This window comes from Gossypium arboreum, chromosome 10 (assembly GCF_025698485.1).
Source record: "Gossypium arboreum isolate Shixiya-1 chromosome 10, ASM2569848v2, whole genome shotgun sequence".
Lineage (NCBI taxonomy): Eukaryota > Viridiplantae > Streptophyta > Magnoliopsida > Malvales > Malvaceae > Gossypium > Gossypium arboreum.
In genome coordinates, this window is record NC_069079.1 from 127,904,840 (window position 1) to 127,919,949 (window position 15,110).

General features: G+C 33.1%; 1 protein-coding gene across 3 annotated transcripts; it reads left to right on the forward strand.

The window, feature by feature from the left end:
* Nucleotides 1-609: 609 nt before the first annotated feature.
* LOC108465482 (probable disease resistance protein At4g27220) lies at nucleotides 610-13,535 on the forward strand. 3 transcript variants are annotated; one of them, XM_053019963.1, is made up of 10 exons: nucleotides 628-1,107; nucleotides 2,654-5,175; nucleotides 5,545-5,916; nucleotides 6,054-6,524; nucleotides 6,649-7,098; nucleotides 8,008-8,781; nucleotides 8,951-9,445; nucleotides 11,229-11,677; nucleotides 11,799-12,146; nucleotides 12,311-13,535. In XM_053019963.1, the coding sequence occupies exons 2-8, from the start codon at nucleotides 2,677-2,679 to the stop codon at nucleotides 11,538-11,540; spliced, it is 5,373 nt and encodes a 1,790-aa protein (XP_052875923.1). In that variant the 5' UTR covers nucleotides 628-1,107; nucleotides 2,654-2,676; the 3' UTR covers nucleotides 11,541-11,677; nucleotides 11,799-12,146; nucleotides 12,311-13,535. The 3 variants fall into 3 exon arrangements, with proteins under 3 accessions (XP_052875924.1, XP_052875923.1, XP_052875925.1); XM_053019964.1 differs by lacking the exon at nucleotides 12,311-13,535 and having other exon boundaries at nucleotides 610-1,107; nucleotides 2,703-5,175; nucleotides 11,799-12,221; XM_053019965.1 differs by lacking the exons at nucleotides 8,008-8,781; nucleotides 12,311-13,535 and having other exon boundaries at nucleotides 636-1,107; nucleotides 11,799-12,221.
* The last annotated feature ends 1,575 nt before the right edge of the window (nucleotides 13,536-15,110 follow it).

The window sequence follows — 15,110 nt, forward strand, 5'->3', positions numbered from 1 at the left end:
TATACATGTCTTTTTTTATAATTATTAATGACATACATATAAATTAATCAATAGTATCGTCTCTTAAAGATGATATTTACAATGATCCATCAGAAATTTTTTTGAGGGTTAGAATTAAATTGTATATTACTACGATAGTAAAAATATAATTTCACCATTTTAATTGTCTATATCTTTATAATATTTAAATGATTAAATCGAAATTTTATCATTTTGGAGATGAGTAAAATATAATTTTATCATTACTAATATAAAATTTTATAAATTATAAAAATTTAAATAAAAATTTCTATTTTAGAAAGACTGGGGCAAGGGCGAAGCTAGGGGGTTGGCATGGGCCCCGGCCCCCCTAAAATAAAAAATTACTATATAAGCCCTCTAATTTTTTTTAAAATTTTAAATTGATAAAAGTAAAATTGTACTTTGGCTCCCTAAAATTATAAAAATTCGATTTAATTCTTTAAAATTATAAAAATATAGACTATAAAAAATTAAAATTTTATTCAGTCCCTCTAAAAAATTATTCTGACTTTGCCCCTGGACTGAGACTAGCCCCTCTACTCTGCCACCTGATATTTAAGCCTTGAAAACATCCTTCCTTATTTCATGTATTTTTCTACTTTGGTTGTGGTGTGCTTTCTTTGATTCTAGCCACTCCTTAAAACACTTCATCTACACATGCAATTGGATCAACCCATTCACAAAACCGTCAAGAGGAGAAAAAAAAAAGAAAAGGAAAAAGAAATACCTTATTTATTTAATGCATGGATACCTAATAATTCATTTATTTAATAATTTATTTTATTTCTCAAAAAAAAATTTTGTTCATGAATTATATATATTTATTGCTAACATTTCCCTGAAAAACAAATGCCTGAAATTGAAAAATTGAGATAGGGTCCAGCTCCAACCCCGCCATAAGCACGTCCAAATCTTTGGGACCGTCGGGTTGTCATTTCTGAGCTGTTTCCTCGAAATGCAATCAAAGCTTCCCTTCTTACTTTTAAACTAGTTGAAGTCGTCTTCTCAAATTATTGCTTTCTCGCTTTGCTCTGTTAAGAAAAGACTGAAGGGGGAAAATTATCGGTTATTGCTCATAGCCAAAAGGTACGCCATCTGCTTTTCTTTTCCCTGCTTTGCTCTTACTCTTTTGAAATACTTATCGGTATAAATAAGCTTAGGCAGGCAGTTTTAACCATGAAAATGGACTTCCTTTACGCTTTAAACCTCTACAAAATTTAAGCCTTTTACTTTAAATCATGAAAATAGAATTTCTAGCCTTAATTTGATCTTACTTTCTAAAATTACATAAAAATCCAGAAAAAAAGAACATATTCTGAGTAAAAACCTTAAAAAGGCAGAAGAAGGGGGTGATTATAAGGAAAGCTGCATAAGCACTTGTTAAATGAAAACTATATATGGTTGGAAAGGTGGTTTAATAGGCCACTAATATTATTTGAAAAATCATTTAAAAAGACAAATTAAATATACTTTAAGGACTAAATACTTGGTTTCTACTAAAAATAATTAACAAAATATTTGTTTGAAGAGGTTGCATCTTTTACTATTGAAAGAGTAAACAATATATATATTTTTTAAAATTCAAACTTTATTATTTTCTATCTTTTAAAAATTATTTTTATTTTTTACTTATTTACTTTTATTTTAATTTTTTGGATATTAAAAGCATCATAAATTTTTTAAAAAATTAAGTTTTAGTGAAAATATATAAAATGTTTAAATCTTTTCTTTTTGATTTTTATATGCTTTTAAAAAGTAAAAATTAAAAGGTTATTTTTCTTTTTATAATTGCCATGTCAATAATGCTAATGGTAAATACTTTTTTATAGAAATTTTATTCCAAAATCATTAAAAATAGGTTATTTGTCGATATACCAAATAATCACTCATAATTTATTATTTAATCAAAATATAAGAAATAGGTATAATTTTAAATTATTTAAAATAATTTTTGAAAATAATTTAATGGTCAAAATAAATTTAAATTTCAAATAATTAGAAAGATTTAAATTTTAAATAATAATTAGAAAATTATTTTTAAAAATATTATGCAAATGAGTTTCTTTTTTAAATTATAAGATAATTCAAGTTTAAAATCTATTAAAAATAAAAATTTATAAATAATAAATTTTAAAATAAATCAAGGAAAAATATTATCTTTTCATAATTTTAACATTTTAAAATTATAAAAATGAAATATATGTTTTACTTCAAATTTTAATAAATAAATGGAAAAAATAAACTAAGATATATTATCCTAAAATATTATTTTTAAAAATTTAAAATTATTTATTAATACATTTATTTAAAAATATATTTACATGTGATTGCAATAAGCTTTTAAAAATAATTTAGTTTTATATTTTAATTTTATTTAAAATATATTTTTTGTAAAACTTAATTTAGTATGACTTTAAAATCATAAATATTAAAATATACATTAAGATGACATACAAGAAGAACAAACCTTTACACATGAATCAATGAATGAAAAATATAAAAAGTTAAAATCTAATTAAAAATTTTAAACAAACATTATAAAACATTTCGTCTCTGTTGATTTAAAAATTAAAAAAAATATGATCAGTTTACTTGTTTTGATTGCGTCTCTGTTGTCGCTGTGGTTATCCAGTTTACCTGTTGTTTGCTCTCTCAATGGAGTTTGTTATTGCTATCGTTAGCTCTATTGTCGCTAAAGCTGTAGAGCTTACGATCTCTCCTATAAAAAACCACGTCAAATACCTTTCCAATCATCAGCAATATGTTGAGACCCTCAAGAACCGAGCTGAGAGGCTGAAAGATGCAAGGGACGGACTGCAGCATTCTGTTGATGCAGCTAAACGAAACGGTGAAGAGATCGAAGGTGATGTTGGCAAATGGCTGTCTGCAGTCGACAAAAAGATCCCTGAACTAGCAGAGAAAGTGATGCAAGATGAAGAAAAAGCAAAGAAAAAGTGTTTCATTGGTTTGTGTCCTAATTTTTGGACTCGTTACAAGCTTAGCCTGAAAGCTGAAGAGGACGCAAAGGCTGTTGCCGAGCTACTTGAACATGGCAAGTTTGGAAGGGTTTCAAATCGTGCAGCTCCGCAAGGTAACGTGGTTCCACCAGTTAAAGGTTACCAGGAATTCGAGTCAAGAACGTCGATTTTGATTGGAATAATGGAGGCACTAAAAGATGATAGCGTCAGCGTTATTGGGGTGCATGGTATGGGTGGGATTGGGAAAACAACGCTGGTCAAAGAAATCGCTGGAAAGGTCGAGGGCAAGATGTTTGATTCGGTTGTCATAGCAACCGTAACTCAAGCCATGGATATTGAGAAGATTCAGAACCAAATTGCAGACTTCTTGGGCTTGAAATTTGAGGAACAGAGTATGGTTGGAAAGGCATTTCGACTACGAGAAAGAATGAAGGAGAAGAGGATTTTGGTTGTGTTGGATGATATTTGGGAAAAGTTAGATATTGAGGAAGTTGGGATTCCTTTGGGAGATGAACACAAGGGATGCAAGTTGCTGTTAACTTCTAGAGAGCTCAATGTTTTATCAAATGGGATGGATGCTCAGAAAACTTTTCCCATTGGGTTTTTAAATGAAAAGGAAGCCTGGGGCCTGTTCAAGAAGAAGGCTGGTGATTGTGTTGAAAGTTGCGATTTGAAGCCTACAGCTATGGAGGTAGCCAAAAAATGTGCAGGACTGCCGATAGCCATTGAGACAGTTGCAGGGGCTTTGAGAAACAAAAGGTTGTTTGAATGGAAGAATGCTTTACGAGAACTAGAGAGGCCTTCGTCAAGCAAATTCACGGGGATAGCTGCGGTACATTCGGCTATAGAGTGGAGTTTTAATTATTTAGAAAGCGAGGAAGTTAAGCTGACGTTCTTGCTTTGCAGTGTAATAGGCCATAATGGTTTCGTTGAGGACTTGGTAAGATATACTCTAGGTTTGGGTTTATTTGATGGTGTCTACACTATGGAAGAAGCTAGAAATAAAGTATTGACGGTTGTGGCTAATCTCAAAGCGTCTGCCTTGTTGCTTGATAGTTATAATGATAAGCGCTTTGATATCCATGATGTTGTTTGGGATGCTGCTTTAGCTATTGCATCGAAGGCCTACCGTATGCTTGTTTTGAGAGATCATGATTCAAAGGAGTGGTCCGGTAAGTTGAAAATGAAGAGCTGGAGTGTGATCAGCTTACGTTGTCCTCAGATTATAGCTAACCTTCCTAAGGAGATGGAGTGTTCAGGACTTTCCTTTTTCCATATGGCCTATGATGGCGCGGTTAAAATTTCTCCCAATTTCTTCAAACAAACCGAAGGCCTCAAAGTCTTAGATTTGGTCGGAATGCAGTTTCCATCCCTGCCTGAATCAATCACTCACCTCACAGACCTTCGCATGTTGTGTCTAAAACGATGTGCAGTTGATAACATAACTATGCTTGGAGAGCTCAAGAATTTAGAAATCCTTGACCTTGCTAAGTCAGGTATCAAAGAACTACCTAAGGAGATGGCACAATTGACTCAATTAAGGTTGTTAGATTTGAGTTGGTGTAGAGAACTCAAAATCATCCCACCGAATGTGTTATCAGGTTTGTCTAAATTAAAAGAATTATATATGGGTGAAAGCTTTGTTGAATGGGAAAAGGGAGGAGTAGTTGAAAATAAGAGGAAAAATGCAAGCCTTGATGAATTAAACAATTTGCCTTGTCTAACTACTTTATATGTTCGTATTCTTGATGTCCAAATGATACCAAAGCACCGGTTTGTTGAGAAATTAGACAGATTCATGATTTTCGTAGGTAATTATGGAAATTATAATTGTTGCTATAATTATGAATCTCTGAAAGCATTGAAGCTCATGTTTTATACAAACATTGATTTGGACAATGGGATGAAAATGTTGTTGATAAAGACACAAGATTTGTGCCTAGAGAGACTTGAAGAGGTCAAGAATGTACTTGTGGAGTTAAATAATGGGAAAGATCTTCCGCATTTAAAGAGACTTCATGTCAAAAATGGTATGCATGTCCAATATATTAAAACGAACAAAATTGGATTTTCTGAATTATGCTTCATCACACTTGAAAATTTACCGCAACTCGTTAGCTTTTGCTCTCCAGACGAAAGGTGTTCCACTAAGCCCTTGCTACTTTTCAATAAACAGGTATTTGTTTCGCTTTATTCATATTTTCTTATACAACTTTTATTTATATGCCCATTAATACTTCTAGTAATAGAAATAAATAATAATAGAAATAAATTTCAAATCCAAAACTCCCCAACGGATTGAAAGTACAGAAGCAATTCAATACTCAAAATTTAAACCCAACAAATTTTTTAGTTCTGAAAATGAAATTTGAGCCCACAAATCGAACTAAAATTATCTTTAAAATCGAAAATCATATTTTCAAATTATGTTACTATCTTTCCCTATCGACAAAGAATTGTGTGTAAATATGTGCAATTTGTTTTCCCTCACTTGGAAAGCTTGTAATTGTGTTTCATTAACGCCAAAATAATATGGTACAACCAGACATGTCATTGGATTACGAATTTGAGGAGCTTGATCATCAAAGGATGCGGTAAGTTGGAGCATCTGTTATCACCCTCTCTCGCTGGAAGTCTGGTGCAGCTCCAATGCTTTAAGATAGAGGATTGCGATGCGTTAAGGGACATAATACTTGCGGAGGAAATTGAAGAAGAAAGGAAAGATGTGATTTGTTTCCATCAATTAAACTCCCTGTATATAGAAGGTCTTTCAAACCTCATCTTCTTCAGCTCAGGAAACCAGAATATCGAGTTCCCATTGTTGAAACAGCTAACAATTCAGCGTTGCCCCAAGTTAATAGGATTCGTTAGTCAGAGTAGTAATCAGTCCGGCATGCACGCTCTCTTCAGTGAGAAGGTGATTTATTTCATTAGTCTTACACTCTTACATAAAAATATTGATTTGTCCTTGTTTTTTTTTTCTACCTTCATTATTTGAGCTAACCTTATTATGGGTATGGAATATTATATATATATATATATATACACGAAAAGGTTGCAGTTCCTAGCTTGGAAGACATGAATATCTCTGGGTTGAGTAATTTGAAGATGATATTTTATAATGACCTAGCACCAGGTTCCTTTCAAAATCTACGAAAAATAAGTCTGCGGTGGTGTGGGAGCCTGAAAAATCTATTTCCAGTTTCAATAGCCAAAGATCTTCCACAACTTGAAGAAATACGCATCATAGATTGTGGAGTGGAAGATATTGTATCGAAAGGGGAAGGAGTGGACATAATACTTGCAGAGGAAATTGAAGAAGAAACGAAAGATGTGATTTGTTTCCATCGATTAAACTCCCTGTATATAGAAGGTCTTTCAAACCTCATCTTCTTCAGCTCAGGAAACCAGAATATCGAGTTCCCATTGTTGAAACAGCTAACGATTAAGCGTTGCCCCAAGTTAATAGGATTCATTAGTCAGAGTAGTAATCAGTCCGGCATGCACGCTCTCTTCAGTGAGAAGGTGATTTATTTCATTAGTCTTACACTCTTACATAAAAATATTGATTTGTCCTTGATTTTTTTTTCTACCTTCATTGTTTGAGCTAACCTTATTATGGTTATGGATTATATATATACACGAATAGGTTGCAGTTCCTAGCTTGGAAGACATGAATATCTCTGAGTTGAATTTGAAGATGATATTTTATAATGACCTAGCACCAGGTTCCTTTCAAAATCTACGAAAAATAAGTCTGTGCTGGTGTTGGAGCCTGAAAAATCTATTTCCAGTTTCAATAGCCAAAGATCTTCCACAGCTTGAAGAAATATGCATCAGAGGTTGTGGAGTAGAAGATATTGTATTGAAAGGGGAAGGAGTGGTGGAGCAGCCTGTGAGGTTTGAGTTTCCGCAAGTGTCTTACCTTGAGGTTAAACGGGTAGAAAAGCTCAAATGTTTCTATGAAGGGCAACATACAATAGTCTGGCCGATGTTGAAAAAATTGAAAACAGAAGGTTCTGTTTTGCTAAAGATGGTGGCTTCGGAACATCTCCGATTAGTCCAAGGAAATGAGCAGCCAGTTTTGTTGGTTGAAGAGGTATGTATATCATTACAACTATATTTCTTTTCATGATTTAAACCACTGTCACAAGCATCTCAAGTTGGATATATGCCACGATAATGCATTTCTAATTATTATATTTTGTTTGATTTGAATTTTTTTTCTTCGCATTTTTAAATTTTTAATATTTATTTTTTAAATTTTTTCACATTTATAATTATTTTTCAATTTTTAAAAGCAAGACTGAATGAACATAATAGGTAAATATTGAGTGCTAATCTTGAGTTTTTAGAATGTTGTTCAAATTGATAAAATATATAAATATTGAGGGTTAAATTTATTATTATACAAAAAAATGCCACATTAGCATCCTGTTAGGGAATTAGAGCATAGCAATTAAAATATTCAATTTCTCTAACAACAGTGACTAAATTGAAATTTTATTTATTTTCAAGTGACCAAAATGAAAATATTTTAATACTTAAGTGACTATTGATGTAATTTACCTTATATTTAAGTAGTGGGTCTAAACTAAATAGAATCTTTAATTCGTTAAAAAATTTGACATTGAATAATTTAACCATAAATTAAGTTATATCAATTAGGTCTTTTGTTATTAAAATCATTAATTTAACCATCAAATTAGATCAGTGTAATATTTTAAAACCTTAGTGTTTTAACTACATTGTTCTGAATATATTTTTATCTATTTTAATTTAGATTTGCTACTCTTCTTTCGGCTTTCATGTTGTGTAATTTTTATCAGTTTTATTCAAAACAAAAAATTCATCTATTCTGGATTCCTTTGATTTAATATTGATTTTCTTGGGATTTAATTATCAAAATCAAACACTAAAATTGTTGATCTTTTTTTGTTTGTTTGTTTTTTTAAAGCATGTACATCAACATTGAGCCTAACTTGTATATGCTTAATTGGTTTCCAAGGTCTTTCCCAAATTAGAGGAACTTGAGTTACAAAATTTTGGTGATATGGACCAATTTCCACCAGACTTGTTTCAACATATTAAAGTTCTTGCAGTGTGTTTTGGCTCTGGATTTTCTTTATTTCCTTTCGTCCGAAGATTCTACAATCTGGAAGGACTTGAGTTTTCTAATTTTGATTTCAAACATATAGTCCATTTTAAAGGAGACGCCGGGACTCTCCCACCAATTAGAAATCTGAAATTGTTTAGTGCCAGAAATCTTATTTGGAGGAAAGATTCGGATCTTCACCATATTCTTTCTAATCTTCAAACACTCACAGTTCAGAATTGTGATGATTGGATAAATATTAGAGTCTTCTCCTCATCTTTACAAAATCTCACAATTTTGGATGTGTCACGTTGTGAAATGATGACAAACTTAGTTACAACCTCAGTACTTAAGAATCTTGTGCAATTAACGACAATAAAGGTAAACAAGTGCACTAAAATGACAGAAATAGTGGGAAACGAGGGAGACTGTCATCAGACAATAGTTGTTAGTAAATTGAAATGTTTACAACTATGGAATTTGGAGAGCCTCACAAGCTTTTGCCCAGGGTATTACAACTTCGAGTTTCCTTGTTTGGAAGAATTAGTTATGGAATATTGTCCTAGGTTAAAGATCTTTTCTGACGGAGTTTTAAGCACTCCACAATTACAGAGAATAAAACACCTTGGGAAATGGAGTTGGACAAGTGACCTTAATACCACCATACAACAGCTCTACACAAAAAAGGTACAAAGTTAAAAAGTTCATAATGCTAGCTAGATTCCTCCTGTCCTAATACAATTAATTTTATTACTACTTCAATAACCATTGAAGAGTGTTAATCGTTATTTTGTTATTGTTTGCATTTTCTATTTATGATTGCTATCTAGTGGATAATATCAGATTATTTTTTTAGGGTGGATGCCATAACCGATATGGTAATTTCAACATCTCTGACACATTTCCGGAGTCGATAGAAATATGGACTAGGAACCCTCAAGAAATGTTGGGCTTCAAAAACTTTACCAACATGCAGTTTTATAAATGTAGAAGCTTGAAGTACATATTTACTCCGTCTATACTTTTTAGCCTCAATCTACTACAAAGGATAGAAGTGAAAGAATGCAGTTCAATGGAACAAGTAGTTAGGGAGGAGGAGGAAGCAATGACACATAAATTTACATTTCTTTCGCTACTCTACGTAACAATTGAGTTGTGTTCCAACTTGACAAATTTCCATTTGGGAAGTCAAGCTCTTGAATTTCCATGTTTGAGTGACATCACAATAAAAGAGTGTCCAAAAATGACTGCATTTTCTTCCTCAGTTTCAAAAGAGAGTGGTGATGCAAGTGAAAACGTGGTTGATGAAGGAAGCACCAATGATAACAATGCAGCTTTTTTCAGCAATAAGGTAAGTTTGGTATTCAATATTTATCTGTACAATTTATTACATATTTTATTTTTATTTGATCAACATGAGAGTGTCTGGTCTATATATACATACTAGTATTGATGTCATGTGCTACACGTTGTCAAAATTTAATATAATAAAATCCATAAAATAGTAATAAATAAGATAATATTGTTAAAAAATGGAGTTTAAAGTATAAATAAATATATAAAATAAGAATTGAAGGAAAACTTAAAGTGAAATACTAATAAACAATAAGAATTCAAGAGAAGTTTTAAATTAAATACTAATAGACAATAAATAATAAAATAATAATAATAGAAAAAAAACTAATCTTCCTTTATTTTAATTTGTGGGTGTATAAGAAGGAGATAATTGTGGAAGACCTTCACAAATGTCATTCGAGATCAAAGGAAAAGAAGCAAGAAAACAAAAGGTGAGGAGTTTAAAGAAGAAAGAACCAAATATATAAAGGAGAATTGAAGTGAGAGAGTGTGGATGGGTTTTATTTAAAGATTTAACGATTTTTTTTTAATTTGATAGGTAAGAAAATTTCATATATAGAAAAAATCATTAACGAATAAAAAAGTTCAATATAATTATTTAAAGTTATTTGTCGAGTTTTTATAAAAGTAACTCAAATTTTTTATTAATTATAAAAATGATTCAATTTAAAAATTATGTGCATAAATGACTGGATTTTAACAGTGTTTGCCGGTGCCGCCAGGCACAATGGCAGCACCGACCCACCATCATCGACCAAGGATTGTATTTTATTTAAAAAAATAACAATTTTTTAGTAGCGATGTCAGAAAAATTGGCAGTATTAAACTGAAATGTGATTATATAAAATGTTCATGAACTTGATGAAGTAATTACCCTTTTTTAATTAGCGAAAAAAGGGGTGTTGCTCGTTGGTATGACAGCACCAAATTAAATGCTTTTCATCTTTTGGTCTATTTGCATGTTAAGTCTGTCCGTTTTTTAAATTAAATTTAAATAACCCTTAAGAAATAGAAGAATAACAAAAATAAACTATTCTCATTTAAAAAAACATAAACTTAAAATTCATATAAAATTCTTATTTAAATTACCCAAATATAGCCCTCACAAAATTTCCTCATGTTTATATAAGTTCAAACATTTTGAATTCATTCCCTAGCATATTTAAACTTAGATAAACTTGAGGAAAATTTTGAAGAATATATTTGGATAATTTGAATAAGAATTTTATAAATTTTAAGTATTTTTCAAAAAATAAAAATGAGAAGGTTTTAAATTTGTTATTCTTATATTTTTAAGTGCTATTTAATTCTAATTTCAAAAGAGGACAAACTTAACATGTAAATAAACCAAAAGTTGAAAACATTTAATTTGGTGCAGATGCCAGCTGCAACCCTTTTTCAACCAATCTAAAAATGTTAATCGCTTCAATAGGTCCCTGGACGTTTTATATAATCACACTCAGTCCGGTGCCGTCAATTTATCAGGCGAAGCCACTACAATTTTTTTTAAAAAGTAATCATTGGCCGATGATGGGGGGCTGGTGCTGCCAGATGTGCATTATAAAAATCAAGTCATTTACGTACATGACTTTTAAGTTGGATCATTTTCTTAATTAACCAAAAAAATTTGGTTACTTTTAACTGTCTAGTTGATGTGTGAATATTAACCTTTTAAGTGATCAGTTTATAAATCTTCATACTCGTCTACTCTTTTTAATTGTCTTTCTAAGTAAAGAAGGAAGAGTGATACTATCTTATAATGATATTTATGTCAACAGGTTGTCATTCCTAGTTTGAAGCATCTGGATTTGTCCTCCATTAACATTCATAAGATATGGCACCACTCATCCTCCCCATCTATCGAATACCTAAGGTCCTTGCACGTGACGAGTTGTCACAATTTGAAATACCTGCTCCCGTCTTTCTTAGTAAAAGACCTTGTGCAACTCAAATTCCTTAGAATTGTGGACTGTAATATGATGGAACAAGTAATATTCAAGGATGGATTGGATGAGGAACATCAAGGGAGGAATCAGATGTTTTTCTCACAAGTTTGTGCTTTGAAAATTACTTTGAATTCCAATTTTTGACAGATTTAGAACTAACAAATTGTCCATTGCTAAAAACATTCATCACTAAATGTGTATCCGAAGATGAACCTGAAATTGGCCAACATTTACAAGCAAGTAACTTGGAGGTTCATAACTCATCTCTCCTCAATGAGAAGGTACGTAATTTCTTCAAGGATCCTCCTTTTAATTTATGTTACTTCGATTGATTTTATTCATTTGAAGTTCTTTCTTTTTCATACATATTTCAATTATTAACCTAATGAAATGATTTATTAGGTTGTTTTCCCTAGTTTGGAGAAGTTGCGGATTCAGAATTGTGATTCGTTAGAACAAATTATTGAGCTGCAAGGACTCATTGCTGATGAGTCACAGTCAACATCAGCTGCTCAATCTATTATGGCTGAAACAGAGACGACCAAGTTTGTATTTCCCAAACTAACAAACCTCAAATTGGATAAGGTGCCGAGATTGAAAAGTTTCTACTCTAGGATGCATACCACCCAGTGGCCTTCATTGAAAAGGATGGACATTATTGAATGCCCCAAAGTACATATATTTACTCCACAATGTCGTGAGAGTCAGGTTGGAATCTCAAACCAACAACCCTTGTTTTGCGTCAATGAGGTAAGCTCACTAACAGTTTCATATTCCATGTTCATTACTTAAGATTACCTATAAAATGCCTTTTGAAAAAACTAATATTCTCTCCTCTTTTAAATTTATGAGAGTCTAATTCTTACTAATTTAAAACTCTTTCATCGAGGTCTAATATATTCGTTGCCATCTAGGACACTTTCCCTGTATTAGAAAAACTAACACTGAAGACGAATGATATGGTGAAGGGGATATGTAATGGACAGCTCTCATTGCAGTGTTTCCAAAACCTTAAACTTCTTAACCTCCAATTCTTTCCTGAGGCATCCACTACTCTTCCATATTCATTCATTTGGTCACTACCAATGCTTCATAAGCTTGTTATAGACAATGCTTCCATTTGTCAAATAGTACAATCTGAAGGACTCGGCGACGACGAAAGGCATACATCAGCGTTCTATCAGCTAAAGGAATTAAGTTTGTCTCAACTTCCAGAGTTGACGTTAAAGACTTTTGAACCATCTTTGCTGTCTTTCAAAAATCTAACAACACTGAAAATTTCAAGATGCCATGGGTTCATCAATTTAATCGCATGCTCAACAGCTAAGTGCCTGACGCTACTGGAAAGATTGAGAATAAATGATTGTGAGATGATAGAAGAAATCATAGCTTGTGAGGTGAAGAAATACAAGGCGACATTGTATTTCCCAAATCAAGTATTTGCAACTAAGTTGTCCGCCATGTCTAGCAAGCTTTTCCTTGGCCTATCACTCGTTGGAATTCCAGTCTTGCTAATTGTGGTGGTGACAAAGTGCCCCAAATAAGGAATTTCGCCAAGGAGATTTAAGCACACCAAGGTGGAACAAATGCACTTAACAAGAGATGAGGAAGGTGAACTGCAGTGGGAAGGCGACCTTAACACTACCATAAAACATATGTTCGATGAAATGGTACAAATCATTTAAAGGATTTAAATTCATGTGTTTTACATACATACATACATAGTTAATTGAACAATTCTTGGTTTGTTATGATCATGCATGAATGTGCAAAATTCGAGTGAAGGAGGTTACCGATCGGTTGCCCAAGCCGGAATAATGTTGAGCATTGGTCCGCAATGCAACATGTGACCGATAGCTCACCAAGTGACTTGCATTAGAGCGAACCGAGAGCAAGCAGAACTTGGTCCATTTTGATTTATTTTGTTCAAATGTAACTTGTACTTAAAGTCAATAGGATTAGAACTTGATTTGAAATTGATGTAGAAGGTGATATGCCAGCTTTCTTTTGTGTGTAATTCAAGTTTGTATTTGATATATTAGTGGGAGTAGTTATGTTAGTAGGTAACTTACTCATTTTACTTTGTATCCTATATATATTTTGAATCAATTACAATGAAGTAAGTTCTTTTCTTCAAGATCTCTCCTTGTTCAAAAACATCTATTTTTTGTTTGGTTTTCCATATTGTTTAAAATCAACTACATTTTACTATTTGTTGCTGCCAATGTTCCAACAAATGGTATTCAGAGCCTAAGTCTTTGAGGGCCTCTGATTGTTGGTTGTTTCATTTGAGAAAACAAAGCACGAGAAAGTAGAAGTTTGAACCTGTTGAACTTGTTGCATCAAAATGAGCTTTACAGCACCTCCACCTCCAGTATTTGCTGGTGAAAACTACCATATTTGGATAGTTAAAATGAAGACTTATCTCCAAGCTCAAGACTTGTGGAGTGGTAGAAAATGACATCGAACCACCTCCATTGGGGGCTAATCCCACAATTGCTCAGATAAGGCAACATGCTGAGGAGAGCACCAAGAAGCACAAAGCTTTAGCTTGCCTGCAGAATGGAGTGTCAGATGTAATCTTCACTCGGATCATGGCCTGCAGCACACCTAAGGAAGCATGGGAAAGGTTGAAGGAGGAGTTCATGGGGTCGGATAAAACTAGGCAGCAACAAGTCATCAACTTGAGGAGGGACTTTGAAAACCTGAAGATGAAAGAGTTTGAGAGCATTAAGCAATACTCAGACAGAATCATGGCCACTGTCAATAGCATAAGGCTACTTGGTGAGGATTTCAGTGACAGCAGAGTGGTTGAGAAGGTTATCACCACACTTCCTGAGAGATTTGAGTCTAAAATCTCATCACTCGAGGACTCAAGGGACTTGACAACCATCTTTTTGTCTGAGTTGGTGAACTCCCTATATGCTTTGGAGCAGAGAAGGGCCAACAGGTAGGAAGACCATCCAGAAGAAGCCTTCCAAGCAAAGGCCAAAGAGAACTCTAGCTTAAGCTACAAAGGAAAGAAGCCTTGGCTTGACAAGAGGGATAAACCAAGGAGAGATTCAGGCAAGAGAAAGTTTCCACCATGCGTCCATTGTAAGAAGACCACTCACTCTGAAAGGTTTTGCTGGTTTAGGCCAGACATCCAATGCAGGAGCTGCAAACAGTTTGGCCATGTTGAGAAAGTTTGTAAAAACAAACCAAAGGCACCAAAGACAAAGAATGACTCAAGCTCAAGCTCTTGAAGAGCTTCAAGCTCAGGAGGAGCATGTGTTCACAGCCTCTTGTTTTTCATTTTCAAACAAGGTCAGAAGTAATTGGTTGGTGGATAGTGGCTGTTCACACCACATGGCAGGTGATGAAAGTCTGTTCAAAGATCTAGACAGAAGCCATGTCTCTAAAATCAGAATTGGCAATGGTGAACTGATTGAAGCCAAAGGCAAGGGCGTTATTACTGACCGACTTGTTTCGAGTAACAAAGTCATTTCGGATGTGCTCTTTGTGCGATATTGATCGAAATCTGTTGAGTGTTGGTCGGTTGGTTAAAAAGGGTATTCCCTAGTTTTCAAGAATGATTCATGTGTTATTAAGGACTGTCATGGTCAAGAAATAATTACAGTAGGCATGGTAGAGAAATGTTTCATGCTTGATGTTAATCAGCTTGAAAACAAAGCTTATGCAAGCTTGGCTGATAATGCTGGTTTATGGTATAAA